The following is a 25,683-nucleotide window of genomic DNA, read 5'->3' as shown; positions in this document are numbered from 1 at the left end:
AATCAGGGATGCTCAAGATGTCAGAATTAGATGATCCCTGATCTCTCGGAGGGTTGTAGGACTGGAGGAGATTATAGAGATGGTGAGGGAATGGAGGGATTTGAAAACAAGGATGAGGATTTTAAAATTGAGGTGCTGCTTAATGGGGAGTCTGTGTAGGCCAGTGAGCACAGTGGTGATGGGTGAACAGGACTGGGTTCGAGTAAGGACACAGACAGCAGAGTTTTGGATGATCTCAAGTTTACAGAGGGTAGAATGTGGGAGGCCGGCCAGGAGAGTGTTAGAATAGTCAAGTTGAGTGATGGCGCCGATATGCAGTTGGAATCTCATCTTGGGGTCAAATATGACACCAAGGTTATGAATGGGCTGGTTTAGCCTCAGACAGTTGACACGGAGAGGGATAGAGTTGATGGCCAGGGAGTGCAGTTTGTAGCAGGAACTGAAGACAATGGCTTCAGACTTCCCAATATTTAATTGGAGGTAATTTCTGTTCATCCAATACTGGATGTCAGACAAGTCAGGATGCTGTGTGATGTGGAGGGGAACTTGGAGGTGATGGTGTTCACATTCGCCTGCTACCCTGGTCCTTCTAGATGATTGAAGTTGAGGGTTTGGGAGGTTCTGTCACAGTTCTGATCGAGTTGTAGATATATAAAATACCTCCCCCGTTTCCCTACCCCTCCCACCTGACCCTCTCTCTCTTTCTTTCTTCCCATAGAGGGCAGAGTCTTGTGTAGGTCCAGACTGGGTGTCAGGTTCCTTTCCCTAAAGGACATTAATGAACCAGTTGGGGTTGTACATCAATCCAGCAGCTTTCATGGTCACTTGTTCCAAGTGCCAGACCCATAAATTACCAGATTCATTCAGCTCCATTTCACAACCTGCCTTTGCGTTTTCGTGGGTTCTCACACGCTCTTTTTTTTCTGATTTAAGTCAATTTCACAGGATTTTAGAAGGGGAGGAGTTGCAGCCGTGAAGTACAAAGCAAACGTCAGATCAGGATCTGAAGTCATTGCCCAATTTATCGAAACCCGAATATCACCGGATTTTGAACATGGAAGGAAAAAGCACCGATCACAGTGGGGAGAAACTGTACACGTGTCCTGTGTGTGGAAGAGGGTTCAGCCGCTCATCTGGCCTGTCGAAACACAAGCGCAGTCATGCTGGGAAGAAACCATGGAAATATGGGGACTGTGGAAAGGAATTGAATTATCCAGTGGAGCTGGAAACCCATCCACGTAGTCACACCCTGGCGAGGCCGTTCACCTACTCCGAGTGTGAGAATGGATTTGCTGATTCATTCTACCTGCTGACACATCAGCAAGTTCACACCGGGGAGAGACCTTTTAAATGTCCATTCTGTGGGAATTGCTATAAAGGTTCGGCTGAACTGATGACCCATCAACGTGTTCACACTGACGAGAGACCGTTCAGGTGTTCTCATTGCGGGACTGGGTTCAAGCGATCATCTGAGCTCATTGTACACACCTGAGGAGAGGACATTCACCTGCTCTGAGTGACTCACCACTTCATCCATCCTGCTAAAACACCAGCGAGTTCACACCGGGGAGAGGCCGTTCACCTGCTCCGAGTGTGGTAGTGGATTCATGACTCCAAGCCATCTTCTGACACACCAGCAGATTCACACTTGGGAGAGGCCATTCATCTGCTCAGAGTGTAGAAAGGGATTCACTACTTCATCTGATGCGCTGAAACACCAGCGAGTTCACACTGGGGAGAGGCCATTCACTTGCTCCGAGTGCTGAACGGGATTCACGACTCCATTCAACCGGCTGACAGACCAGCAAGTTCACGCTGGCTTCAAAAAAAAATGGGAACTGACAGTTAAAGACTGACAAATAAGTCGTCTTTATTTTTTTTTATAGTCTTCCACCTTGGTGGAAAGGAACTTCAACCAGGAAAGCAAGTGGGTGAAACTGCATACTCCTTCACAACCTCAGTATGTCAGTCTTCTGTAAATGGCCAAAAAGGTGGTGCTTGTAAACACAGACCAATTCCCAATGTTTGTTTTTGCCTTCATGGAATATCTTAGCAGAGACCACCTGAGAACTGAACAGCACATTGGACATAGCTTAAAATTAAGGCTGTGTTTGCTGACAATGCAACCACTAGGTGGCACTGTACTAGCACATGCACAAATGCAGCCTCATGGACTGAAATGTCACTGTCTGCGACATTCAGGCAGCTGCCAGGATTAAAGATGGCACTGGTCAATTTATCACAGAGAAACAACTTCAACCCAAGGCAGCACACGATGGACAGGTTTGATACTCGGGGAACATTGCGCTGTTTAAAGTCTTATCAGAAGTCTTATCACCTCTGACAGTGCTGCACACCCTCAGTAATTCTGTGAGGTTTCAATGGCAACCCGCCCTCCGGCTGCTCACTCACTGTTCCCCCACCCCCAAGCCCGGCTCTCCATCTTGCTCTCCGGCTACTCACTGCCCACTTCCCCTCCCGGCCCCCGCTCTCTGGCTGCTCACTCCCCGCTTTCTCCCCACATCCCTTCCCGCTCTCCGGCTTTGCAGCAACTGAAGTGATCTGGAATTTCCACTTATCAGTTTGCTCAGGTGTATGGCTGAATTCCATGCATTGTTCATCTCCATTTTCACTGTCTACTGCTCCAGTCACACTGTAAACCTTGAGTCAGTGTGAAGCTGTCTTTTGCACCATACTGATGCAAGACAAGGAGTATAACTCTGGCCATCTTTCTTCAAGGCAGCTAAAATGGCCAACTGAGACCTGGTCCCTTTTAATACAAAGCAAGCTAACTGGAAAAGCACTTGAGGTTTATTCCTTGTTGCCAGGTGGGAGTTCATCACATTATGAACTGACCAAAAATGCTATCCTCAGGCACATGAATTAGTACCCAAAGCCTACCGCCAAAAGTTTAGAACCCTCAAAAAGCAAGCTAATCAAACTTATCTGGAGGTAAGCAGCTGGCTTTTGACCAGTGGCTGAGGGCTCTTAAAATACAGCTCAGCTATGAGACTCTCAGAGAAGTAATTCTGTTAGAGGAATTTAATAACTCTCTCCCACTCTCAATAAAGACCCATGTAGAGGAGCAGTGGGTTCAGGGAGCCCGGCAAGCGGCCGTTCTGGTTGATGAGTTTTCTTTAATATGTAAGTCCGTTTCCCAGGGGAGAACCTTTCCTAATCACCTCCACAAATCCAAAAAGGACAAAGGGTGGGAAGGCGATCACCGCCCTGCCAATCCTGAGAGAGAAAGGAAAGCAGGAGACACAGGGGGCCCTCCTCCAGTCAAGAAGGAAGGTGCTGTGAGCAAGAGTGAGACCTGGAGACCTGTGAGCTTCCATTGTAATAAAGCAGGGCATTTAAAAGCTGACTGTTGGAAACTAAAGGGGAAACCAATAGGTTTAATCAGGGCATACCCATACCCCTTGAGTGGGGCAAGCAATCCCATAGTGATTCTTTGGGACCACGAGATCCCTTCTTAGGGACACAGGGGCCACTTGATCTCTTTTACTGGGAAAAGGCCTGACCTTTCCCCCAGAGTGTGCAGTGAACACCAAAATGGTGGTGAATGGTATTGGAGGTCAGTGTATGCCTGTACCTGTACACCGGGTGCACTTGGAGTGTGACCTAGTTTCGGGATCGGTGAACGTAGGGATTGTCCCTAGTTTGCCTGTGGACAAGGTTGACCTGCTCCTAGGTAACGGTCTGTTGGGGGTGAAGGTGGTAGTCCCCCAGACGTGAAAGAAAGACCGCAGGAGGTCAGAGAGACAGGGCTGTGGCAGGAGACGGTTCCCTGCAGTTTCCCTAAATGTGTAGTTGATCAGGCCATGAGCAAACCAGTTCCTGCAGAGGAGACTGCATTGGTACTGTGTGCAAATGAGCTCGAGGTCTGCCTGTCCGAGACTTTCTTTGGAAAGTTAGGAGACCCAGGGAATGAATTAAATGGATTTTCCCGAGGTGAGGCTCAGCGAGCCGACCCAGTATTGCGAGAGTTAGCACAGGCTGCCCAGTCTGAAAGTGAAGCAGAGGGAGTCCCTGATTGCTACTGTTTAAAAATGAGGTACTGATGAGGAAATGGAATTCTCCTCAGAGACCTGAGGGAAAAGAGTGGACAGTAGTTCATCAGTTAATGGTGCTACAGAGGGACCAGGGAGAAATATTGAAAAGGGCCCATGAGACTACAGTAGCTGAACATGCCGGTATATGAAAGACCAAAGCCCACATAAGACAGTAGTTTGACTGGCCAAAACTCCACAAAGATGTGGTGGAGTACTGCAGGAGTTGTTACATGTGCCAGGTTGAGGAGAAACCCCAACCTACAGTGAAACCTCCTAAGTCCTGTACCGGTGTTAGGAGGACCCTCCAGCCAAGGGCTGGTGAACTGTACGGGATCCATGCTGAGAACAAAAGGGGACAAGCAGGCACACGGCTGGCATAGGTTTGGAAAGAGAAGGGGAAAAAGTGACCGAGAGGGCAGGTTAAAGAAAGTCCGGGAGGAATCTGGATAAAAATCCCTACTGTGTGGTCAGCCAACCACAAAAAAATTGAAAAGTTAGACCCCGCCTCTAGGGGGCACAGATACATGAGGGTGATGCCTCACCTTGTCGAAGTGCCACGGGAGAGTGCAGTCAGATCTGCACACATACCTGCAGGGAGGAGTGTCCCACAGAACAAAGGGGAGATTAACAAAGAATCCTCCCCCACAGTCAGAGGAAAAGTGCACCTATCCCCTGAAGGTTTTGCATGATTCAGCAAAGCACCGAGAGAGTGTTCAGGATAGACCCACCCACCACTAACTCTCCTGGGAAGAAAAATGACCCCAACAGGAACAAAACCTTAGGCAGTCATGGCAATGGTCAAACTGAAGAAAAGCTTCCCCCAAAGAATCACCTGGTTACTGGGATGCCAAAAAAGGGGACATTAAAGCAACACCGGCACCCAGTAAAGACAATTCTAATAGGCTTTAAGATTGCTGAAGGAATGGAAATGAATGAGAGAAATGTATCTTATATTTCTCTCAAAATTTTAATGAAATGTGCCATTTTTTTTTCAAATTGCATTTCATTCCCCTGGGTGTGGAGGTGTCATGCAGGCCCCCACCTGCCAAGAATGAGACACATTAATTTTGCCACATGGACATTAAAACTTATCATTGTTGCTGGGAAGAAAAGAGGGCCTATCACAAGGAATTGCCAGGCCCCTCGCCAGAAAGGCCTTTTATGCATACGAGCAGACAGCATTGGAACAAAGGATCCAGTCCCTGCTTCCCAGTACACAGAAGACGTGGTCAGACCAGTTTAGTCACATGACTAACTGGCTGTGGCAGGAATTTGAACTTGCCACAGAGTTTTGAACTGAAACTCAGAAAGCTGTTTGCTCCTGGACTGAAAAGACCTCTCTCCTTTCTGCTCTCATTTCTCTCTCACCAGCTTTGGAATCCATTGAAGATACAGGAACCCCAAGAGAGAAATGTCTCCTACAGTGAACAAGGTTTAAGACTATCGGGCCCCAACCAAAAGCAAGAATGACTTACAAGCAAGAACTACCTACAAAAGGACTACAATGAGCCCGAAGCACAGTAACAAGAAACTCTTCTGATATTGCCTCAAACTTCTCCACTTTACTTTTTTCTTCCTATCTTTTCTGTCTCTACTTGCATGTGCATATTGCATATGCATGCTAACCTGGGGCACGACGTGTATCCATAGTTTCTTAACCGAATTAGAGTTTAAGTTTAAATTTTAATAAATTTCACTTTTCTTCTTTAAACCTAAGAAGGCCTGTCTGTGTCATTTCTTTGCTTTATAATTGGAATGCAGTGAACAAGGATTCACGAAGGGGGAGCTCAAAACACACCGTGTTTAAAAATTAATTCCTATTACAGTAAGATCAGGTGAAGGCTGAAAGACACCCCTGGACATCTTTCTCACCTGGTTGTGACATTATGGAATTGGCTGAGTGACAGGAAACAAAGAGTCGTGGTTAAGAGATGTTTTTCAGGCTGGAGGAAGGTTTGTAGTGGAGTTCCCCAGGGGTCAGTGTTGGGACCTTTGCTTTTCCTGATATATATTAATGGTCTAGACCTTGGTGTACGGGACACAATTTAAAAGTCTGCAGATGATATGAAAATTGGAAGCATTGAGAACTGAGGAGGCTCGTGTCGAACTCAAAAAGGACACAGACAAGTTGGTGGAATGGGCCGACAGGTGTCAGATGAAGCTCAATGCAGAGAGGTGAGAAGTGATTCATTTTGGTCGGAAGAACATGGAGACACAGTATAAAATAAAGGCTACAATTCTAAAGGGGGTGCAGGAGCAGAGGGACCTGGGTGTATACGTACATAAGTCATTGATGGTGTTCGGATAGGTTGAGAGAGCAGTTAATAAAGCATAGAGTATCCTCGGCTTTATTAACAGAGGAACAGCGGACAAGAGCAAGGAAGTTATGTTGATGTTGGAGATGACACCAGTTTGACCTCAGCAGAAGGTGGGGGAATGGATCTGAGTGCATTGCTCTTTCGGAGAGCAGGTACGGACACAACAGGCCGAATGGCCTCCTGCTTCTGTGATTCTGCAAGCCCGCCCCCCTCTCCCCCGCGACCACCTCCCTCTCCGCCTCCGCCCCGGTCTGGTCGCGCATGCTCACCTCACACCGCCCGCCTGGCTGATGGACATCAGCTCCGGACCAATTGGAAGAGCGTTTGGGGGGAGGGGCGGGGCTGGAGGCCCGCTCGGGCGACGGGTCTGCCAAGGAAACGGAGCGTGCGAGGGGGCGGGGCCTCTAACTCCAGTCCCGCCCCACTCGCGCTATTGGTCGGCAGCTGCTGTCAACCACTCGGAAAGGCGTTCTCTCAGGTCAAAGATCAAGCGCCGTGTGCGCAGACTCGTTTTCCTCCTGGGCTGTTTTACTGGAGTCGTGTTGCTGAGTGTGTCTAAACTCTGTCTCCCTATCCCGGTAATGTCGGTGGATTGGAGGTTGCTGTGAGTGTTGGACTATGTTGCCTCTCCTCATTCTTCCTCCTTCTCCCACTCCGAGTTCCAGGCTGCAGGCTCTGGTGGCTCAATGCACCTGGAACGTTAACCCTGTTTCTCTCTCCACAGATGCTGCCTGACCTGCTGAGCATTTCCAGCATTTCCTCCTTTTAATTTCAGATTTTCAGCATCCCCAATATTTTGGTTTTATTTTATTGCAAGTGTTGCTCACAGAACTGAGTCAAGAAACACAGACGGACCAGTGAAGAGCTGGTGTTTATTGGGAGTGGGAGTTGGATGTGGCATTTGCTCTCTGACCTCCTGTGTTGGTCTTTTTTGTTGCATCAGTTTGATCTGGAGTGGAGATGGAGGAGAAGCAGCTGCTGGCTTTAATCCCGAGAATTTGTGAGCCCAGTCGGGCCCAACAGTTTCCAATGTGAGACGGTCAAGGGTGGGGAGGCCGCTCAATAAACACCAACCACTCAATGTGAAAGAGTATTGTTTCAGTAACAAGTATTTCTGTGGAGGCTTTTAAGCCATTTTACATATACAGAAGTTGTTACTTCATTCTTGGGAGATGGCCGTCACTAGCCAGACCAGCATATATTGCCCGTCCCGTGCTGTCCATTGAGAAGGTGATGGTGGGCCTTCTTCTTAAACCTCTGCAGTCCCTGTGGTGAAGGTGCTCCCACAATGGTGTTAGGGAAGGAGTTACAGGATTTTCACCCAGTGATGATGAAGGAATGGTGATATGTGTCCAAGTTAACATCAACTTGTATTTAAACTGCACCTTTAATGTAATAAAATGTACCAGAGCATTTCACAGGAGTGTTTATAAAGCGACATTTGACACTGAGCCACATAAGGAGATATTCGGGCAGATGATCAAAACCTTGATCAAAGAGATGGGTTTTAAGAAGTGTCTAAAGCGTGGAAGGTTTTAGTTTAGAGTTTAGAGATACAGCACTGAAACAGGCCCTTCGGCCCACCGAGTCTGTGCCGACCATCAACCACCCATTTATACTAATCCTACACGAATCCCATATTCCAATATCATCCCCACCGGTCCCTATATATTTCCCTACCACCTACCTGTACTAGGGGCAATTTATAATGGCCAATTAACCTACCAATGTGAGGCGGAGAGGATTAGGGAGGGATTTCCAAAGCTTATGGCCTTGGCAGCTGAAGTCACGGCCACCTGTGATGGAGGAATGAAAAGCGGGGATGCTCAAGATGTCAGAATTCGAGGAGCCCTGATCTCTCGGAGGGTTGTAGGGCTGGAGGAGATTATAGAGATAGTTAGGGGCGAGGGCATGGAGGGATTTGAAAGCAAGGATGAGGATTTTGAAATTGAGGTGCTGCTTAACGGGGAGCCTGTGCAGGCCAGTGAGCACAGTGGTGATGGGTGAACAGGACTGGTTTCGAGTAATGACACAGGTAGCAGAGTTTGGATGATCTCAAGCTGACAGAGTAGAATGTGGGAGGCCGGTCAGGAGTGTGTTAGAATAGTCAAGTTGAGAGGAAACAAATGCATGGATCTAAGTTTCAGAGGTAGATGAGCTGAGGCAGTGGTGATGTTACTGAGGTGGAAATAGGCGGTCTGAGTGATGGCGCCGATATGCAGTTGGAATCTCATCTCGGGGTCAAATATGACACTAAGGTTATGAGCAGTCCAGTTTCGCCTCAGACAGTTTCCAGGGAGAGGGATAGAGTTGGTGACTGGAGAGAGGAATTTGCAGCAGGAACTGAAGACAATGGCTTCAGACTTGCCAATATTTAATTGGAGGTAATTTCTGTTCATCCAGTACTGGATGTCAGACAAGTCAGGATGGTGTGTGACTTGGAGGGCAACTTGGAGGTGATGGTGTTCACATACACCTGCAACCCTGGTCCTTCTGGATGATGGAAGTTGAGGGTTTGGGAGGTTATGTCAAAGTTCTGGTCGAGTTGTACATATATGGAATACCTCTCCTCTCCCTGCCCCTCCTCCTCCCTCTCTCTTTTCTCCCAAAGAGAGCAGAGTCTTGTGTAGGTCCAGACTGGGTGGTAAGTTCCCTTCCCTGAAGGACATTAATGAACCAGTTGGGTTGTACATCAATCCAGCAGCTTTCATGGTCACTTTTTCTCGTACTGCCCCCAAACAATTACCAGATTCATTCAGCTCCATTTCACACCCTGCCTTTGTGTTTTTGTGAGTTCTGTCACAATTTTTTTTTCTGTTTTTAAATCAGTTTCACAGGGTTTTCGAAGGGGAGGAATTGCAGCCGTGAAATGCAAAGCAAACATCTGATCGGGATCTGAAGTCGTTGCCCAATTTAGCGTAATCTGAAAACCACCGGATTTTGAACGTGTTAGGAAAAAGCACCGATCACAGTGGGGAGAAACTGTACACGTGTTCTGTGTGGCCAAGGTTTTAGCCGATCATCTGGCCTGTCGAAACACAAGTGTAGTCACACTGGGAAGAAACCATGTAAATATGGGGACTGTGGGAAGGGATTGAAGTATCCAGTTGAGCTGGAAACTCATTCACGCAGTCGCACCCTGGAGAGGCCGTTCACCTGCTCCGAGTGTGGGAAGGGATTCACTCAATCATCCAACCTGCTGGCACATCAACGGGTTCACGCTGACAAGAGACATTTTAAATGTCTGGACTGTGGGAATTGCTATTTAGGTTCTGTGGAACTGATGTCCCATCAACGTGTTCACACTGACAAGAGACCATTCAGGTCCACTCACTGCGGGACTGGGTTCAGGCAATCCTCTGATCTCACTGGACACCAACATATTCACACTGGGGAGAGGCCGTTCACCTGCTCTGAGTGTGGGAAAAGATTCACTCAGTCATCAAACCTGCTGACACACCAGCGAGTTCACACTGGGGAGAGGCCATTCTCCTGCTCTGTGTGTGGGAAAGGATTCACTCAGTTATACCACCTGCTGAGACACCAGCGAGTTCACACTGGGGAGAGGCCATTCTCCTGCTCTGAGTGTGGGAAAGGATTCACTCGGTCATCCCACCTGCTGACACACCAGCGAGTTCACACTGGGGAGAGGCCGTTCACCTGCTCAGAGTGTGGGAAAGGATTCACTCAGTTATCCACCCTGCTGACACACCAGCGAGTTCACACTGGGGAGAGACCATTCACCTGCTGTGAGTGTGGGAAAGGATTCACTCAGTCATCCCACCTGCTGAGACACCAGCGAGTTCACACTGTGGAGACGCCATTCTCCTGCTCTGAGTGTGGGAAAGGATTCACTCGGTCATCCCACCTGCTGACACACCAGCGACTTCACACTGGGGAGAGGCCATTCTCCTGCTCTGAGTGTGGGAAACGATTCACTCAGTTATCCTCCCTGCTGACACACCAGCGAGTACACACTGGGGAGAGGCCATTCTCCTGCTATGAGTGTGGGAAAGGATTCACTCAGTCATCCCACCTGCTGAGACACCAGCGAGTTCACACTGGGGAGAGGCCATTCTCCTGCTCTGAGTGTGGGAAACGATTCAGTCGGTCATCCCACCTGCTGACACACCAGCGGGTTCACATTGGGGAGAGGCCGTTCACCTGCTCAGAGTGTGGAAAGGGATTCAAAACTTCATCTAACCTGCTGTCACACCAGCGAGTTCACACTGGGGAGAGGCCGTTCACCTGCTCAGAGTGTGGAAAGGGATTCAAAGCTTCATCTAACCTGCTGTCACACCAGCGAGTTCACACTGGGGAGAGGCCGTTCACCTGCTCCGAGTGCGGGAAGGGATTCACTTGTTCATCTAACCTGCTGAAACACCAGCGAGTTCACACTGGGGAGAGGCCATTCTCCTGCACCGAGTGTGGGAAGGGATTCACTCGGTCCTCCAGTCTTCTGACACACCAGCGAGTTCACAAGTAGATCGGGGATGAGAAGTTTCTGCCAAATGGCGGATTTCCAACATTGGGGTTTCGGAAATCAACTAATGGTTTCTCCCTTTCCAACCTTAACTGCTGATAGTTCTGATTTTCTTTAATGCCGGTACAACCACAAACCGTTTTTAAGTCGTCTTTGTTTTTTATTTTCTTCCACCTCGGTGGAAATGAGCTTCAACCAGGAAAGCAAGTGGTTGCAACTGCATACTCCTTCACAACTTCAGTGTGTCAGTCTTCTGTAAATGGCAAAACAGGAGGTGTGTGTATACTCAGAGCAGTCGTGGGGAAGGTGTTAGAATCATTCATTAAGGAGGCTCCGACTGGGCACTTATAAAAACTCAATGTAATCGGGAATAGTCAGCACAGTTTTGTAAAGGGTAAATCATGTTTAACCAATTTACTGGAGTTCTTTGAAGGAGTAACATGTGCTGTGGATAAAGGGGAGCCCGTTAACGACTGTACTTGGATTTCCAGAAGACATTTGACAAGGTGCCACATAAAAGGTTATTGCACAAAGTAGAAACTCATGGTGTAGTGGGGTAACACATCAGCATAAATAGAAGATTGGCTGGCAGAAAACAGAGAGTATACATAAATGGGTCCTTTTCTGATTGGCAGGATTTGACAAGTAGAGTCCTGCTGGGGCCTCAACTTTTTCCAATTTATATCAATGACTTAGATGAGGGGAGTGTAGGCATGGTAGCTAAATTGGCAGATGACACAAAGATAGGTAGGAAAATATGTTGTGAAGAGGACATAAGGAGGTTGCAGACTGTGATAACAGAATTTTCAAGAACAGAATAATATGGGGACATTTAAGATGAAATAATTAATCATGTATCACTAACAAACTAACTTCGGAGCTGCACAGGCAGCTTATCAGTAATGACTTCATAGCTTTAGAGCTTCAGCAGACAGCTTATCAGAAATTAATAGTAGCCTATTCAGTGCTGTAGGGACAGCTTATCAGTACAAATAGACTAACCAGCTAAAACCTAGCAGGACAGCTGCAGCTGTTGAAGACTAACCCTTTGTATGACAATCAGCCCAACGTTCCCAGGAGATAAGGGAATAAGAAACTGCTTGAGGAGAGGGCGACAAGGCAGTGCCCCAATCAGGCCCTGACGCCAAGAAACTGCAAAGTTTGTGAACCAATTGGGAACATAAAGGGGGTGTCACTAATTTGTAAGAAGAACTATAAGAAAGGCTTGAATTCCCTCCTCCAGCACGGAGGAAGAGGGAGGAGAGCCCAGGTGTTGTTGTTGTTCGCTTTGCTGATGATGTAACCACTAAGTACGACAATAAAGTTTCTTATAGCTCCAGTCGGACTTAGTCTCTTTTTGGTGTAACCAATGAGAACATAACAAAACTGAGATCCAACAACTTGGTGTAGGCGGCAGGATCGCTGGAGGATAGAGACCAAAGCACTGGACATCGGTCCTTTATGGGGCCCCAGAGGTAAGGATTCCTCTTTGTTTGAAAAGTCATTGGCCGTTGTCTAGGCTCGGTACTCCACCATGCGATCCCGAACCTCTTTGTTCAGTAACTCGAGTCCATTCGGGGGGAATACGGAAGACGAAAACCCCATATTTAGGCGCCTGAGATCCAACACAGACCAATATATATAGGTTGAGTGAGTGGGCAAAATCTGGAAGACGGAGTATAATGTGGCAAAGTGAAGTTGTTCACTTTGGCAAGAAGAATAAAGAAGCAGAGTATTACTTAAATAGAGAGGGCTCTAGGTATTTTAGTGCATGAGTCACAAAAAGTAATAAAGAAGGTGAATGGAACGCTACCCCTGATTATGAGAGGAATTGAAAATAAAAGTAAGGATGTTTTGCTTCAGTTATACAGGGCATTGGTGAGACCACATCTCAAATACTGTGTGCAGTTTTGGTATCCTTACTTAAGAAAGGATGTAAATGTGTTGAAGGAGGTTCAGAGGAGGTTTACTGGATTGATACCTGGAATGAGCTTGTTGTCTTATGAGGAAAGGTTGGACAGACTGGGCTTGTTTTCACTGGAGTTTAGAAGAGTGAGGGAGACTTAATTGAAGTATATAAGATCCTGAATGGTTTTGACAAGGTGGATGTGGAAAGGATGTTTTCTCGTGTGGGTGAGTCCAGAACTAGGGGACACTGTTTTAAAATTAGGGGTCGCCCTTTTAGGACAGAGATGAGGAGAGATTTTGTCTCTGAGGGTTTGTGCAACCTTGGAACTCTCTGCCTCAGAAGGTGGTCGAGGCGGGGTCATTGAATATGTTTAAAGCCGGGGTAGATAGATTCTTGTTAGGCAAGGGAATTGAAGGTTATCGAGGGTAGATGGGAGTTTGGAATTCGATACACAAACAGATCAGCCATGATTTTATTGAATGGCAGAGCAGGCTAGAGGGGCAGAATGGCCAACTTCTGCTCCTAATTCGTATGTTCATTTGTATGACCAATTCCGAGTGTTTGTTTTTGCCTTCGTGGGATATCAGCAGAGACTACTTGAGAACTGACACAGCTCATTTGACATGGTTTAAAATTAATGGTGCAGGATCAGTAGCTGGCAAGTCACTGGTCTGTCAATAGGAATTTGAAACTTGCTTCCATTTACACAACAGTGTTTGTCTGAAGTAATTTCTGAAAACTCTGCACAAACTGGTTATTGCATTTGAATATCCTGCAGTGAGCATGAGCTGTATAAACTGAATATATCATGTACTTTGCAGCAACTGAAGTGATCTGGAATTTCCATTTATTGGTTTGCTCAGGTGTTTGGCTGAATTCCATTCATTGTTCACTGTCTACTGCCCCAGTGACACTGTAAACCTTGAGTCAGTGTGAAGCTGTCTTTTGCACCATACTGATGCAAGACAAGCAGTATAACTCTGGCCATCTTTCTTCAAGGCAGCTAAAATGGCCAACTGAGACCTGGTCCCTTTTAATACAAAACAAGCTAACTGGAAAAGGACTTGAGGTTTATTCCTTGTTGCCAGGTGGGAGTTCATCATGTTATGAACAGACCAAAAATGCTATCCTCGGGCATATGAATTCGTACCCAAAGCCTACCGCCAAAAGTTTAGAACCCTCAAAAAGCAAGCTAATCAAACTTATCTGGAGGTAAGCAGCTGGCTTTTGACCAGTGGCTGAGGGCTCTTAAAATACAGCTCTGCTATGAGACTCTCAGAGAAGTAATTCTGTTAGAGGAATTTAAAAATTCTTTCCCACTCTCAATAAAGACCCATGTCGAGGAGCAGTGGGGTCAGGGAGCCCGGCAAGCAGCCGTTCAGGTTGATGAGTTTTCTTGAATATGTAAGTCCGTTTCCCAGTGGAGAACCTTTCCTAATCACCTCCACAAATCCAAAAAGGACAAAGGGTGGGAAGGTGATCTCCGCCCAGCCAATCCTGAGAGAGAAAGGAAAGCAGGAGACACAGCGGGTCCTCCTCCAGCCAAGAACGAAGCTGCTGTGAGCAAGAGTGAGACCTGGAGACCTGTGTGCTTCCATCGTAATAAAGCAGGGCATTTAAAAGCTGACTGCTGGAAACTAAAGTGGAAACCAATAGGTTTAATCAGGGCACACCTGCTCAGTGAAGACAGGGACCTGATGCAAAGCACAGCAGAACAAGCTGTGGCTTTGACTACAGTAAGAGTCAGACCCAGGAAGCTTACTACGGCCAGTGCAGGAAAAGCTAATAGGATTCCTGAAGGTTATCAGGGTTTTGTGTCTGAAGGGAAAGTAACCCCATACCCCTTGAGTGGGGCAAGCAAGCCCATAGTGATTCTTTGGGACCACGAGATCCCTTCTTAGGGACACAGGGGCCACTTGATCTCTTTTACTGGGAAAAGGCCTGACCTTTCCCCCAGAGCGTGCAGTGAACACCAAAATGGTGGTGAATGGTATAGGAGGTCAGTGTATGCCTGTACCTGTACACCGGGTGCACTTGGAGTGTGACCTAGTTTCGGGATCGGTGACCGGAGGGATTGTCCCTAGATTGCCTGTGGACAGGGTTGACCTGCTCCTAGGTAACGGTCTGTTGGGGGTGAAGGTGGTAGTCCCCCAGACGTGAAAGAAAGACCGCAGGAGGTCAGAGAGACAGGGCCGTAGCAGGAGACAGTTCCCTGCAGTTTCCCTAAATGTGTAGTGGATCAGGCCATGAGCAAACCAGTTCCTGCAGAGGAGACTGCATTGGCACTGTGTGCAAATGAGCTCGAGGTCTGCCTGTCCGAGACTTTCTTTGGAAAGTTCGGAGACCCAGGGAATGAATTAAATGGATTTTCCCGAGGTGAGGCTCAGCGAGCCGACCCAGTATTGCGAGAGTTAGCACAGGCTGCCCAGTCTGAAAGTGAAGCCGAGGGAGTCCCTGATTGCTACTGTTTAAAAATGAGGTACTGATGAGGAAATGGAATTCTCCTCACAGACCTGAGGGCAAAGAGTGGACAGTAGTTCATCAGTTCATTGTGCTACAGAGGGACCAGGGAGAAATATTGAGAAGGGCCCATGAGACTACAGTTGCTGAACATGCCGGTATATGAAAGACCAAAGCCCACATAAGACAGTAGTTTGTCTGGCCAAAACTCCACAAAGATGTGGTGGAGTACTGCAGGAGTTGTTACGTGTGCCAGTTTGAGGAGAAACCCCAACCAACAGTGAAACCTCCTAAGTCCTGTACCGGTGTTAGGAGGAACCTCCAGCCAAGGGCTGGTGAACTGTATGGGATCCATGCTGAGAACAAAAGGGGACAAGCAGGCACATGGCTGGCATAGGTATGGAAAGAGAAGGGGAAAACGTGACCAAGAGGGTAGGTTAAAGAAAGTCCGGGAGGAATCCAGATAAAAACCCCTACTGTGTGGTCAGCCAACCCCAAAAAATTTGAAAAGTTAGACCCCGCCTCTAGGGGGCACAGATACATGAAGGTGATGCCTCACCTAGTCGACTGCACTCTCCCCTGGCACGTCGAGTCTGCACACATACCTGCAGGTAGGAGTGTCCCAGAGAACAGAGGGGAGATTAACAAAGAATCCTTCCCCACAGTCAGAGGAAAAGTACACCACCTATCCCCTGAAGGCAAAAGGCTTTGCATGATTCAACAAAACACTGAGAGCGAGTTCAGGATAGACCCACCCACCACTAACTCTCCTGGGAAAAAAAAATGACCCCAACAGGAACAAAACCTTAGGCAGTCATGGCAATGGTCAAACTGAAGAAAAGCTTCCCCCAAAGAATCACCTGGTTACTGGGATGCCAAAAAAGGGGACATTAAAGCAACACCGGCACCCAGGAAAGACAATTCTAATAGGCTTTAAGATTGCTGAAGGAATGGAAATGAATGAGAGAAATGTATCTTATATTTCTCTCAAAATTTTAATGAAATGTGCCATTTTTTTTTTCAAATTGCATTTCATTCCCCTGGGTGTGGAGGTGTCATGCAGGCCCCCACCTGCCAAGAATGAGACACATTAATTTTGCCACATGGACATTAAAACTTATCATTGTTGCTGGGAAGAAAAGAGGGCCTATCACAAGGAATTGCCAGGCCCCTCGCCAGAAAGGCCTTTTCTGCATACTAGCAGACAGCATTGGAACAAAGGATCCAGTCCCTGCTTCCCAGTACACAGAAGACGTGGTCAGACCAGTTTAGTCACATGACTAACTGGCTGTGGCAGGAATTTGAACTTGCCACAGAGTTTTGAACCGAAACTCAGAAAGCTGTTTGCTCCTGGACTGAAAAGACCTCTCTCTTTTCTGCTCTCATTTCTTTCTCACAGCTTTGGAATCCATTGAAGACACAGGAACCCCAAGAGAGAAATGTCTCCTACAGTGAACAAGGTTTAAGAATACCGGGCCCCAACCAAAAGCAAGAATTACTTACAAGCAAGAACTACCTGCAAGAGGACTGCAATGAGCCCGAAGCACAGTAACAGGAAACTCTTCTGATATTGCCTCAAACTTCTCCACTTTACTTTTTTCTTCCACTCTTTTCTGTCTCTACTTGCATGTGCATATTGCATATGCATGCAAACTTGGGGCACGACGTGTATCCATAGTTTCTTAACCGAATTAGAGTTTAAGTTTAAATTTTAATAATTTTCACTTTTCTTCTTTGAACCTAAGAAGGCCTGTCTGTGTCATTTCTTTGCTTTATAATTGGAAAGCAGTGAACAAGGATTCACTAAGGGGGAGCTCAAAACACACCGTGTTTAAAAATTAATTCCTGTTACAGTAAGATCAGGTGAAGGCTGAAAGACACCCCTAGACATCTTTCTCACCTGGTTGTGACATTATGGAATTGGCTGAGTGACAGGAAACAAAGAGTAATGGTGAAGAGATGTTTTTCAGGCTGGAGGAAGGTTTGTAGTGGAGAACCCCAGGGGTCAGTGTTGGGACCTTTGATTTTCCTGATATATATTAATGGTCTAGACCTTGGTGTACGGGACACAATTTAAAAGTGTGCAGATGATATGAAATGTGGAAGCATTGAGAACTGAGGAGGCCAGTGCAGAACTCAAAAAGGACACAGACAAGTTGGTGGAATGGGCCGACAGGTGTCAGATGAAGGTCAATGCAGAGGTGAGAAGTGATTCATTTTGGTAGGAAGAACATGGAGACACAGAAAAAATAAAGGCTACAATTCTAAAGGGGGTGCAGGAGCAGAGGGACCTGGGTGTATACGTACATAAGTCATTGACGGTGTTAGGATAGGTTGAGAGAGTAGTTAATAAAGCATACAGCATCCTCGGCTTTATTAACAGAGGAATAGCGGACAAGAGCAAGGAAGTTATGTTGATGTTGTAGATGACACTAGTTTGACCTCAGCTGGTATTCTTCGGGACAGGATTTACTCCCATTTGGAAACAAACGAGCTTCTTAGCGAGAGGCAGCATGGTTTTGTGAAGGGGAGGTCATGTCTCACTAATTTGATTGCGTTTTTTGAGGAAGTGACGAAGATGATTGATGAAGGAAGGGCAGTGGATGTTACCTATATGGACTTAAGTAAAGCCTTTGACAAGGTCCCTCATGCCAGACTGGTACAAAAGGTGAAGTCACACGAGATCAGAGGTGAGCTGGCAAGATGGATACAGAACTGGCTCAGTCATAGAAGACAGAGGGTAGCAGTGGAAGGGTGCTTTCTTGAATGGAGGGATGTGACTAGTGGTGTTCCGCAGGGATCAGTGCTGGGACCTTTGCTGTTTGTAGCATATTTAAATGATTTGGAGGAAAATGTAGCTGGTCTGATTAGTAAGTTTGCGGACGACACAAAGGTTGGTGGAGTTGCGGATAGTGATGAGGATTGTCAGAGGACACAGCAGAATATAGATCGGTTGGAGACTTGGGCGGAGACTTGGTAGATGGAGTTTAATCCAGACAAATGTGAGGTAATGCATTTTGGAAGGTCTAATGCAGGTGGGAAGTATACAGTAATGGCAGAATCCTTAGGAGTATTGACAGGCAGAGAACTCTGGGTGTACAGGTCCACAGGTCACTGAAAGTGGCAACGCAGGTGGATAAGGTAGTCAAGAAGGCATACGGCATGCTTGCCTTCATCGGTCGGGGCATAGAGTATAAAAATTGGCAAGTCATGCTGCAGCTGTACAGAACTTTAGTTAGGCCACACTTAGAATATTGCGTGCAATTCTGGTCGCCACACTACCAGAAGGACGTGGAGGCTTTGGAGAGGGTACAGAAGAGATTTACCAGGATGTTGCCTGGTCTGGAGGGCATTAGCTATGAGGAGAGGCTGGATAAACTCGGATTGTTTTCACTGGAACGACGGAGGTGGAGGGGCGACATGATAGAGGTTTACAAAGTTATGAGCGGCATGGACAGAGTGGATAGTCAGAAGCTTTTTCCCAGGGTGGAAGAGGCAGTTACTCTGGGACATAGGTTTAAGGTGAGAGGGGCAAAGTTTCGAGGGGATGTGTGAGGCAAGTTCTTTACACAGAGGGTGGTGAGTGCCTGGAACTTGCTGCCACGGGAGGTGGTGGAAGCAGGTACAATAGCGACGTTTAAGAGGCATCTTGACAAATACATGAATAGGATGGGAATAGAGGGATACGGTCCCCGGAAGTGAAGGTTTTAGTTTAGGCAGGCATCAAGATCGGCGCAGGCTTGGAGGGCCGAATGGCCTGTTTCTGCGCTGTAATGTTCTTTGTTTGTTCTATTGCGTCCAGTTCTGGGTGCCGCACTTTCAGAAAGACGTGAGGGCATACGGAAAAACATTTACAAATGGTTCCAAGGATTAGGAACTTCAGTTATGAAGACAGATTGAAGAAGTTAAGACTGTTTTCCTTGGAGAAGAGAAGGCTGAGAGGTGATTTGATAGAGGTATTCAAAATAATGAGGGGTCTGGACAGAGTAGAAGAGAGAAACTCTTCCCACTGGTGAAAGGATCGAGAACCAGAGGGCACAGATTTACAGTATTTGGGAAGAGAAGCAAAAGTGACATGAGGGAAAACTTTTTCATGTAGCTCGTGGTTAAGGTCTGGAATGTGCTGCCTGAGAGTGCGGTGGAGGCAGGTTCAGTGAAAGCATTCAAAAGGGAAATAGACTGTTGCATGGAAAGGAAGAATGTGCAAGGTTATGGGGAGAAGGTGGGGGAATGGAACTGAATGCATTGCTCTTTCGGAGAGCAGGTACGGACACAATGGGACGAATGGCCTCCTCCTGCACTGGAACAATTCTGTGATTCTGCAAGCCCGCCGCCCTCTCCCCCGCGACCACCTCCCTCTCCGCCTCCGCCCCGGTCTGGTCGCGCATGCTCACCTCACACCGCCCGCCTGGCTGATGGACATCAGCTCCGGACCAATTGGAAGAGCGGTGGGGGGGGCGGGGCTGGAGGCCAGCTCGGGCGACGGGTCCTCCAAGGAATCGGAGTGAGCGAGGGGGCGGGGCCTCTCCGTTCTGTCCCGCCCCACTCGCGCTATTGGTCGGCAAAGGCCGTCATAGACTCGGAAATTGCGTCATATCATGTCAGAGATCAAGAGACTTGTGCGCAGACTCGTTTTCCTCCTGGGCTGTTTTACTGGAGTCGTGTTGCTGAGTGTGTCTAAACTCTGTCTCCCTACCCCGGTAATGTCGGTGGATTGGAGGTTGCTGTGAGTGTTGGACTATGTTGCCTCTCCTCATTCTTCCTCCTTCTCCCACTCCGAGTTCCAGGCTGCAGGCTCTGGTGGCTCAATGCACCTGGAACGTTAACCCTGTTTCTCTCTCCACAGATGCTGCCTGACCTGCTGAGCATTTCCAGCATTTCCTCCTTTTAATTTCAGATTTTCAGCATCCCCAATATTTTGGTTTTATTTTATTGCAAGTGTTGCTCACAGAACTGAGTCAAGAAACACAGACGGACCAGTTAAGAGCTGGTGTTTATTGGGAGTTGGTGTTGGATGTGGCATTTGCTCTCTGACCTCCTGTGTTGGTCTTTTTTGTTGCATCAGTTTGATCCGGAGTGGAGATGGAGGAGAAGCAGCTTTAATCCCGAGAACTTGTGAGCCCAGTCGGGCCCAACAGTTTCCAATGTGAGACGGTCAAGGGTGGGGAGGCCGCTCAATAAACACCAACCACTCAATGTGAAAGAGTATTGTTTCAGTAACAAGTATTTCTGTCGAGGCTTTTAAGCCATTTTACATATACAGAAGTTGTTACTTCATTCTTGGGAGATGGCCGTCACTAGCCAGACCAGCATATATTGCCAGTCCCGTGCTGTCCATTGAGATGGTGATGGTGGGCCTTCTTCTTAAACCGCTGCAGTCCGTGTGGTGAAGGTGCTCCCACAATGGTGTTAGGGAAGGAGTTACAGGATTTTCACCCAGTGATGATGAAGGAATGGTGATATATGTCCAAGTTAACATCAACTTGTATTTATATAGCACTTTTAATGTAATAAAATGTACCAGAGCATTTCACAGGAGTGTTTATAAAGCGACATTTGACACTGAGCCACATAAGATGTTCGGGCAGATGATCAAAATCTTGATCAAAGAGATGGGTTTTAAGAAGTGTCTGAAGCATGGAAGGTTTTTAGTTTAGAGATACAGCACTGAAACAGGCCCTTCAGCCCACTGAGCCTGTGCCCACCATCAACCACCCATTTATACTAATCCTACACTAATTCCATATTCCTACCACATCCCCACCTGTCCCTATATTTCCCTACCACCTACCTATACTAGAGGTAAATTGGTGATTAGCAATTGCCCATCAACCTGCAAGTCTTTGGCATATGGGAGGAAACCGGAGCACCCGGAGGAAACCCACGCAGACACAGGGAGAACTTGCAAACTCCACACAGGCAGTACCCAGAATTGAACCTGGGTCGCTGGAGCTGTGAGGCTGCGGTGCTAACCACTGTGCAGCCTGGTGAGGCGGAGAGGATTAGGGAGGGATTTCCAAAGCTTATGGCCTTGGCAGCTGAAGTCACGGCCACCTGTGATGGAGGAATGAAAAGCGGGGATGTTCAAGATGTCAGAATTAGATGAGCCCTGATCTCTCGGAGGGTTGTAGGGCTGGAGGAGATTATAGAGATAGTGAGGGGCGAGGGCATGGAGGGATTTGAAAGCAAGGATAAGGATTTTGAAATTGAGGTGCTGCTTAACTGGGAGCCTGTGTAGGTCAGTGAGCACAGTGGTGATGGGTGAACAGGACTGGGTTCGAGTAAGGACACAGGTTGCAGAGTTTTGGATGATCTCAAGTTTACAGAGGGTAGAATGTGGGAGGCCGGCCAGGAGTGTTTTAGAATAGTCAAGTTGAGAGGAAACAAATACATGGATGTAAGTTTCAGAGGTAGATGAGCTGAGACAGTGGTGATGTTACTGAGGTGGAAATAGGCGGTCTGAGTGATGGCGCCGATATGCAGTCGGAATCTCATCTCGGGGTCAAATATGACGCTAAGGTTATGAACAGTCCGGTTTAGCCTCAGACAGTTTCCAGGGAGAGGGATAGAGTTGGTGACTAGAGAGAGGAATTTGTCGCAGGAACTGAAGACAATGGCTTCAGACTTGCCAATATTTAATTGGAGGTAATTTCTGCTCATCCAGTACTGGATGTCAGACAAGTCAGGATGCTGCGTGACTTGGAGGGCAACTTGGAGGTGATGGTGTTTGCGTACACCTGATACCCTGGTCCTTCTGGATGATGGAAGTTGAGGGTTTGGGAGGTTCTGTCAAAATTCTGGTCGAGTTGTACATATATGAAATACCTCTCCTCTCCCTGCCCCTCCTCCTCCCTCTCTCTTTCCTCCCAAAGAGAGCAGAGTCTTGTGTAGGTCCAGACTGGGTGGTAAGTTCCCTTCCCTGAAGGACATTAATGAACCAGTTGGGTTGTACATCAATCCAGCAGCTTTCATGGTCACCTTTTCTCGTACTGCCCCCAAAAATTACCAGATTCATTCAGCTCCATTTCACACACTGCCTTTTTGTTTTTGTGAGTTCTGTCACAATTTTTTTTTCTGTTTTTAAATCAGTTTCACAGGGTTTTCGAAGGGGAGGAATTGCAGCCGTGAAATGCAAAGCAAACATCTGATCGGGATCTGAAGTCGTTGCCCAATTTAGTGTAACCCGAAAACCACCGGATTTTGAACGTGTTCGGAAAAAGCACTGATCACAGTGGGGAGAAACTGTACACGTGTTCTGTGTGTGGCCAAGGTTTTAGCCGATCATCTGGCCTGTCGAAACACAAGTGTAGTCACACTGGGAAGAAACCATGTAAATATGGGGACTGTGGGAAGGGATTGAAGTATCCAGTTGAGCTGGAAACTCATTCACGTAGTCGCAGCCTGGAGAGGCTGTTCACCTACTCCGAGTGTGGGAAGGGATTCACTCAATCATCCAACCTGCTGACACAGCAACGGGTTCACGCTGACAAGAGACATTTTAAATGTCTGGACTGTGGGAATTGCTATTTAGGTTCTGTGGAACTGATGTCCCATCAACGTGTTCACACTGACAAGGGACCATTCAGGTCCACTCACTGCGGGACTGGGTTCAGGCAATCCTCTGATCTCACTGTACACCAACATATTCACACTGGGGAGAGGCCGTTCACCTGCTCTGAGTGTGGGAAAAGATTCACTCAGTCATCAAACCTGCTGACACACCAGCGAGTTCACACTGGGGAGAGGCCATTCTCCTGCTCTGAGTGTGGGAAAGAATTCACTCAGTCATCCCACCTGCTGAGACACCAGCGAGTTCACACTGGGGAGAGGCCCTTCTCCTGCTCTGAGTGTGGGAAAGCATTCACTCGGTCATCCCACCTGCTGACACACCAGCGGGTTCACACTGGGGAGTGGCCGTTCACCTGCTCAGAGTGTGGGAAAGGATTCACTCAGCATTCCACCCTGCTGACACACCAGCGAGTTCACACTGGGGAGAGGCCATTCTCTTGCTCTGAGTGTGGGAAAGGATTCACTCGGTCATCCCACCTGCTGGCACACCAGCGAGTCCACACTGGGGCGAGGCCATTCTCCTGCTCTGAGTGTGGGAAAGGATTCACTAGGTCATCCCACCTGCTGACACACCAGCGAGTTCACACTGGGGAGAGGCCATTCTCCTGCTCTGAGTGTGGGAAAGGATTCGCTCAGTTATCCACCCTGCTGACACACCAGCGAATACACACTGGGGAGAGGCCATTCACCTGTTCGGTGTGTGACAAGGAATTCAAAACGTCATCCGAGCTGCGGAAACACCAGCGAGTGCACACTGGGGAGAGGCCGTTCACCTGCTCAGAGTGTGGGAAGGGATTCACTCATTCATCCACCCTGCTGGCGCACCAGCGAGTTCACACTGGGGAGAGGCCGTTCACCTGCTCTGAATGCGGGAAGGGATTCCCTCGGTCCTCTGGCCTTCTGACACACCAGCGAGTTCACACTGGCGAGAGGCCGTTCACCTGCGTTGAATGCGGGAAGGGATTCCCTCGGTCCTCCAGCCTTGTGACACACCAGCGAGTTCACACTGGGGAGAGGCCATTCACCTGCTCAGAGTGTGGGAAAGGATTCACTCAGTCATCAAACCTGTTGTTACACGAGCGGGTTCACACTGGGGAGAGGCCGTTCTCCTGCTCAGACTGTGGGAAGGGATTCGCTCAGTCATCCACCCTGCTGACACACCAGCGAGTTCACACTAGGGAGAGGGCGTTCACCTGCTCTGAATGCGGGAAGGGATTCCCTCGGTCCTCCAGACTTCTGACACACCAGCGAGTTCACAAGTAGATCGGGGATGAGAAGTTTCTGCCAAATGGCGGTTTTCCAACATTGGGGTTTTGGAAATCAACCAATGATTTTTCCCTTTCCAACCTTAGCCACTGATAGTTCTGATTTTCTTTAATGCCGGTACAACCACAAACCGTTTTTAAGTCGTCTTTGTTTTTTATTTTCTTCCACCTCGGTGGAAATGAGCTTCAACCAGGAAAGCAAGTGGTTGCAACTGCATACTCCTTCACAACTTCAGTGTGTCAGTCTTCTGTAAATGGCAAAACAGGAGGTGTGTGTATACTCAGAGCAGTCGTGGGGAAGGTGTTAGAATCATTCATTAAGGAGGCTCTAACTGTGCACTTAGAAAAACTCAATGTAATCGGGAATAGTCAGCACAGTTTTGTGAAAGAGAGATCACTTCAACATGGCGGTACCTCATCAGACCCCTTTCCTCTCCTGAGTGGCATGAAACAGGGCTATGTTCTCGCACCCTCACTTTTTGGGATTTTCTTCTCCCTGCTGCTCTCACATGCGTTCAAGTCTTCTGAAGAAGGAATTTTCCTCCATACAAGATCAGGGGGCAGGTTGTTCAACCTTGCCTGTCTAAGAGCGAAGTTCAAAGTACAGAAAGTCCTCATCAGGGAACTCCTCTTTGCTGACGATGCTGCTTTAACATCTCACACTGAAGAGTGCCTGCAGAGTCTCATCGACAGGTTTGCGGCTGTCTGCAATGATTTTGGCCTAACCGTCAGCCTCAAAAAAAGGAATATCATGGGACGGGATGTCAGAAATGCTCCATCCATCAATATTGGCGACCACCCTCTGGAAGTGGTTCAAGAGTTCACCTACCTAGGCTCAACTATCTGCCTCCGGAGAATACTTGGCATCAGGTGGCCGTATCTCCAACACAGAAGTCCTCGAGGCGGCCAACATCCCCAGCTTATACACACTACTGAGTCAGCGGTGCTTGAGATGGCTTGGCCATGTGAGCCACATGGAAGATGGCAGGATCCCCAAAGATACATTGTACAGCGAGCTCGCCACTGGTATCAGACCCATCGGCCGTCCAGGTGTCCGCTTTAAAGATGTCTGCAAACGCGCCATGAAGTCCTGTGACATTGATCACAAGTCGTGGGAGTCAGTTGTCAGCGTTCGCCAGAGCTGGTGGGCAGCCATAAAGGTGGGGCTAAAGTACGGCGAGTTGAAGAGACATAGCAGTTGGCAGGAAAAAATACAAAAGCGCAAGGGGAGAGCCAACTGTGTAACAGCCCCGACAAACAAATTTTTCTGCAGCACCTGTGGAAGAGCCTGTTACTCTAGAATTGGCCTTTATAGCCACTCCAGGCGCTGCTCCACACACCACTGACCACCTCCAGGCGCTTACCCATTGTCTCTCGAGATAAGGAGGCCAAAGAAAGATAGAAATCATGTTTAACCAATTTACTGGAGTTCTTTGAAGGAGTAACATGTGCTGTGGATAAAGGGGAGCCCGTTAACGACTGTACTTGGATTTCCAGAAGGCATTTGACAAGGTGCCACATAAAAGGTTACTGCACAAAGTAGAAACTCATGGTGTAGTGGGGGAACACATTAGCATGAATAGACGATTGGCTGGCACAGTGGTTAGCAGCCTCACAGCTCCAG

At 47.9% G+C, this 25,683-nt stretch overlaps 4 protein-coding genes across 4 annotated transcripts; all 4 read left to right on the top strand.

The window, feature by feature from the left end:
• Nucleotides 1–1,054: 1,054 nt before the first annotated feature.
• LOC137348686 (zinc finger protein 664-like) lies at nucleotides 1,055–1,492 on the top strand. The gene has a single exon (XM_068013944.1). It carries the CDS (start codon nucleotides 1,055–1,057, stop codon nucleotides 1,490–1,492), a length of 438 nt encoding a protein of 145 aa, XP_067870045.1.
• Nucleotides 1,493–1,526: 34 nt separating this feature from the next.
• LOC137348685 (oocyte zinc finger protein XlCOF15-like) lies at nucleotides 1,527–5,420 on the top strand (the record flags this gene model as incomplete). The annotated part of the gene is made up of 1 exon (XM_068013943.1): nucleotides 1,527–5,420. A coding segment is annotated over one exon (240 nt), but the record flags the coding sequence as incomplete, so codon positions are not given.
• A 4,148-nt stretch (nucleotides 5,421–9,568) lies between these two features.
• Nucleotides 9,569–12,195, top strand: LOC137349141 (zinc finger protein 256-like). Its single transcript, XM_068014528.1, has one exon. It carries the CDS (start codon nucleotides 9,657–9,659, stop codon nucleotides 10,857–10,859), a length of 1,203 nt encoding a protein of 400 aa, XP_067870629.1. The 5' UTR covers nucleotides 9,569–9,656; the 3' UTR covers nucleotides 10,860–12,195.
• Nucleotides 12,196–19,855: 7,660 nt separating this feature from the next.
• LOC137349136 (zinc finger protein 229-like) lies at nucleotides 19,856–24,066 on the top strand. Its single transcript, XM_068014515.1, has 2 exons — nucleotides 19,856–19,951; nucleotides 22,315–24,066. The coding sequence occupies exon 2, from the start codon at nucleotides 22,771–22,773 to the stop codon at nucleotides 24,055–24,057; it is 1,287 nt and encodes a 428-aa protein (XP_067870616.1). The 5' UTR covers nucleotides 19,856–19,951; nucleotides 22,315–22,770; the 3' UTR covers nucleotides 24,058–24,066.
• Nucleotides 24,067–25,683: the final 1,617 nt, after the last annotated feature.

The sequence above is a fragment of the Heterodontus francisci genome, chromosome 34 (assembly GCF_036365525.1).
Source record: "Heterodontus francisci isolate sHetFra1 chromosome 34, sHetFra1.hap1, whole genome shotgun sequence".
In the NCBI taxonomy this organism is placed as follows: Eukaryota; Metazoa; Chordata; class Chondrichthyes; order Heterodontiformes; family Heterodontidae; genus Heterodontus; species Heterodontus francisci.
This window is presented reverse-complemented; position numbering and strand designations above follow the sequence as displayed.